A 5103-nucleotide genomic window follows, 5' to 3' on the forward strand; every position below is an offset into this window, starting at 1 on the left:
GGGAGTAAGGAAGTGAGTAATTGTCGCGTCCGTAATGTGCGTATATGTATCTATGTAAAACAACCTGGCTCAACACGAGTGTTTCGTTAGTACATCTAGTTGGATCTCTAGACTTTCATCTATGAAATTGGGGTTCGAATCTCCGTTAATTCTTTGCTAAAATATTTTCTAACTTGTGCAAAGGTAAACGTATTTCAGACATGTATGCAAATTAACTGCGTTGTTGTTGCACGTTCTAATCGTCGTCGTCATCGACGTTCAGTGACTGTCTAAACGTAATCCCATCGAAAATACAAATAAATGAATCACTTACAAGCCATTTAACTTTTCACAAATAATTATTTCACTTCTATTTAATATCTACCTGTACACGTACGAATCATACCATAGTAAATTTCCGATATTTGACATTAAGGAAAAGGAATTATTAAATTGGCAATCAAACATCTATCGGTAGATATAGGTTTAAAGATTAATTGCTTGCAAATGAATTGCATTGCTGCTAAGCCTGTGAGTTACAGAGGATTTTTGAAAAAAAAACATAACTAATCTACATGAAAGAGGGTCATGTCAGACACGACTACCAGAGAAAAAGATATCAGAACATCAAAGCTGGGTAAATTTCTCAGTAAAATAGAATGCTACCTATATGCTACCTATATTTCTGAAGTCAATCACACACTTCGACTATATGTGTGGACAAATAGTATAGTAAATATATATATGTGTGTGTATATATAATATGATACGTGATAAACTCCTACAAAATACCCTGTTCTCCTAACGGTTGTAAACATTCAATTAAAGTGATAACATATTAGAAAACCTTAACGCTAAACGTTACATACATGCTTCTCCCGTGCATGCAAACTCTCACTGCGACTCCCTATTTAATCTCACCACTGCATTGCTCATACCTTCACACCAATCAGACCTTATAATTCACACAGAACGATCTGCGTGGACCAGAGATTACTTCCCACGAAAATTCCACAAAGAGCCACGATATTACTAAACAAATCCCCTCTTTCATTTAGCAAGAACAAATTCTCACGAAAACGGTACATTCAAGTGAGACTACTCAAAGCGTCTTACTCAAAGACACACCCAGCGAGCTCTACCACACGTTCTAAGAGTCGATTAATCTAGTCCATACACACGTATTCCCCGCTTTACAACTGTCATCTCTAACACGACTACAGCCGTTCTAACGGCATGATGGCAACCTAGGTGCGTCACACTGTACACGACAATTGTCAACATTGAAAATAGTCACCATGCTCCGCTCGGTAACCAGCCGTAGTAACGCGACTGTGCGCGATGCCACGCTAAGTACTAAATAAGTTTTTAATTAAACATTCGACGCCAATTAACTGTAAACGTAAGCACAGAATCAACGGCACATTTTTGCACTATCCCTGAAATTGCCTGGGTTTTCAAAATATTTTTTTCCCCCCCGAGTGATAGCCCGCACAAATTTAATATAAATAGATAGTATGCATGTAAACAGCACACGTATTCATGGTACCAACTCACGTATAGCACAACGGTAATAGCATTATGGTAGTACATTTCACAGTACAATTAGCAGAAGCTGACGTCTGAGATTGAACGCAAAGCTCGTGCATTTTGTCTACACGATTATTGATTTAGTAAATATATAAGTTCGTTATCAAAACAGTGTGCTCGCAAATTCTCGCAACTGCAAAAGATAGTTATGGTCTAACATTGTGATTCTGCATTCTATACATATACCGTGGATTTACACGCAAATTTGGGATTTTAGTTGTACATCACCCTCTCTGCTTATTCAACTCTATGCCAATGAATTCATTATTTTTAACATATATATATATATATCGCGGTTTATTGTAAGTCACATTAGGTAAAAGACGTATACATGGGGACATAGAAATCAATTATAGTTAGTCCGCTATAAATAACAGTGATTCTGCTACACATTTCTCTATTGGACTGTCACAATTTTAAGACCTGCCAGTCTAGCAAACAAAGACTCTGCTACCAAAATAATTACCTACATGAATTTTGCACATAATATTATTGTAAAATAGGAAGCTGCTAAAAATATACATTAGCCTGCATTCATTAGTTTTACATCTACACACACACATATTAAATATATTCTGAATAGAATTCAATATGAGAAACTTAAGAAGCATCACTAAATAAGTCTGTTTCCTGTCAAACAAGTACATATATGGTCAAAGTCTTGCTACAGTTACCTCCTCTATAAACGAGCATAGGACATCAAATCACAACATCGATTAATTAGATAACGAGATCTTTACCAAATAACTGTGTAATCTAATTACAATCTTGTTAATCTAAAGTCATCAACACTAAGCACATGTAGCATATCAGACAAGATTTAAATTTTTGTTTCATGTGCCACAGGTATTCGTGCAAAAAGTACAGACTTTCCCAGTATATGGCTTCCGATCTTCGGATGCAATAACCATTTTTTGCAACACATATAGGTTACTCGTATGTAGGTAATGTATAGAAGGCATGCTTGTTTCTCTGTATTTTATAAAATTTAAATTGATATAAAAATAACCCCGAGCACAGTCAGAGATTCTAACCTGATGTTATGAGATATTCAGTTAAAGATATTTTCAAAACTACCCTTAGTAATATGTACATACATACATACATACATACGTACGTACGTACGTGCGTGCGTGCGTGCGTGCGGGCGTCCGCGCACGCCTGTACGTACGCATGCAAGCATGGATTCATGCACGCCAGCATGCAAGCACTCACGCGCAGGCGCGTGCACGCACGCACGCACCCACGCACGCACGCACGCACACATTTCCTGTTGTGTAATCAGACAATAATCTAATGTAAGTCTTGCTTCCTACTGTAAACATACAATGACATTCAATAAGTACATTATATTTAACGTGTACTCTATAACTAGGTGTCCTAGCATAACATCAACAGTTTTGTCAAAGGTTATAAATTCAAATTCTACCTAAACTGGACCTTACTAAGCATTAAGGTTGCAGAAACATGCATGAATACAATACATCGAACCATAGAATTACATTCCCACACTGTATAAAGATTAATCCCAGACTGTCTTTAGTATTAATTCTTTTTAGGCACCAAATGGCACCAGTAGGATTTCCCACACATGCACACTCAATCGTTTTACAACTGAATGTGCTGCTAATGTAGCATCAGCATAGTCAAGGATTTGAACTGACAATATAGACAAGTGATGCTATAGTGTTCTTGTTAAATCAATTGTTGATACAAATTAATATTGAGGTAAGATTTGGTTTTTATCTCGAAGAACCATTGCTAGAATTCAAACCTTCTACAGCACATGGTGGAATAAAATATTAATATTCGACTTGTAAGTACAACTTTCATCAGTTGTAGAAATCTCCAACACGTAACCTACTAAAGTGGCGCAGTCTCCAATCGGTGGACGTCCATATACTATCGTAGGGTCTCGGATTGTTAGCATTTCTTTTCACTGTTGGGCTGCGCTGGCCACCAGGGTAGAGAATGCAGCAGCAATATCCTCTCTTCCCACCAGACTATGGTTAAGTGCCTCCATCACGTCCCATACTGACAGCTGCATAGATTGCAGACAGTGCTTCACGAAACATGGCACTGAGTACATATTCTGCAGCTGCAAAACAATAACGAAGATTGTTGTTGTCATCATTCTGCAATGTCTACTTTTGCACGACTAGCAATAACATCTAATGTACCTATATATGACAACTTATAATCAATAATGTCTATGTATATATGTATACCTATGTGCGTGCACTCGTGTGTGTAATGACAGCAGCATTATCAAGCCTATTGTTCATTCTCTCTCTCTCACCCTTTTTCAAACAAACTTCTAGTATTATAAATTTCTGTAGATACACATTTCATGTGAAGTAAACATGCCAGGTCTTTGTTTTAGCTGCATGCTTACACTACACCCAGTTCCTACCTGCTCGAGATTTGTACGGTCTTCTTTGCTGAACGCCAGCCGACTTGTTAACGCAGCCAACTCCGTCATCTCAAAGTCTCTCAGCTCTTTCATTGTGTCGATAGCAGCAGGGCTGAGCACGATCGAGAAACAGCGTGCCTCGCTCAGCATGCTAACGTCACAGGATGCCGCCTCGCCTCCGGCTGCAGCAGCAGCGGCACACGACTGCTGCGCCGCGACGGAAACGCTCATTCCACTCGCAACTGCGTCCGACTTCTGAACGTCTCTCTTCATCTTCTTGTCCAGAAAGTCCTCAAGCACCTTCCGATTGTCTGTGCACCAGAACATCGGCGCTAGAATGTTTATCGGTGACCTCAGGTTAACCAGAGGCGACGGCCAGTAGCAGTCTTCGTCTGAGTCGCTGTCCGAGCCTTCCCAGTTCTCCGCCGTGCCCAGATCCTGCGGCTCAGCCTCTCTGCTAATATTCGGCATTGCCATTGCGGCCATTTCGTCAGATTCTGATGCCGGTAGCAATCCCTGTTGTCTCACTAGGCTATCAGTGCTTAACCTCGACTGCTCCAATGCTGAAATAAACACAGATCAATGTGTTCGTAACGGCTATTTGCCTTACATCACTGTGAAGAAAAAACTGAATGTGCATGCGACTTTGCTGTTTCATTAACATTTTACGTGAACTGAATCCAATTTTATGCCTGCCTGTTGATTCGTGAAACCCGAGATGGCATAGGCTAAGGCCAATGCATGCCCTCGCATTAGTACTAATTTTATTTTACATTTTCATTTCTTTAAGGTCACTTACGTTCTTCAATAGTTGGAGAAGTTGTGCTAGACTTCAAATTGCCATGGCCCACTGTGATTGCTTCAGCATCGGAAACGTGAACCAAATCTTTGATACCTGCAGGATTGCAGAAATTTAAAGCTACACACATTACCAGGAGTGTATAATATAGAGAGTGTAGATAGGATATAGAGATATAGGAGTGTATAATATAGAGAGTGTAGATAGGATATAGAGATATAGGAGTGTATAATATAGAGTGTAGATAGGATATAGAGATATAGGAGTGTATAATATAGAGTGTAGATAGGATATAGAGATAGCAGGAAGTGTAAAATATAGA

General features: G+C 39.1%; 1 protein-coding gene across 2 annotated transcripts in view; it reads right to left on the minus strand.

Moving 5' to 3' along the window:
• Positions 1-319: 319 nt before the first annotated feature.
• The window catches only part of LOC106804878, an 11751-nt gene continuing 6967 nt past the window's right edge, over positions 320-5103 (minus strand). For both annotated transcript variants that reach the window (XM_014806258.1, XM_014806257.1), the window contains exons 3-5: positions 4782-4877; positions 3983-4545; positions 320-3667 (exon numbers count right to left, since the gene is read on the minus strand). In XM_014806258.1, the coding sequence (XP_014661744.1) occupies positions 3506-3667; positions 3983-4545; positions 4782-4877 (821 nt within the window). In that variant the 3' untranslated portion in view covers positions 320-3505. The remainder of the gene's footprint in view (positions 3668-3982; positions 4546-4781; positions 4878-5103) is intronic.

Source organism: Priapulus caudatus, unplaced genomic scaffold, assembly GCF_000485595.1.
Source record: "Priapulus caudatus unplaced genomic scaffold, Priapulus_caudatus-5.0.1 Scaffold91, whole genome shotgun sequence".
Taxonomy (NCBI): domain Eukaryota; kingdom Metazoa; phylum Priapulida; class Priapulimorpha; order Priapulimorphida; family Priapulidae; genus Priapulus; species Priapulus caudatus.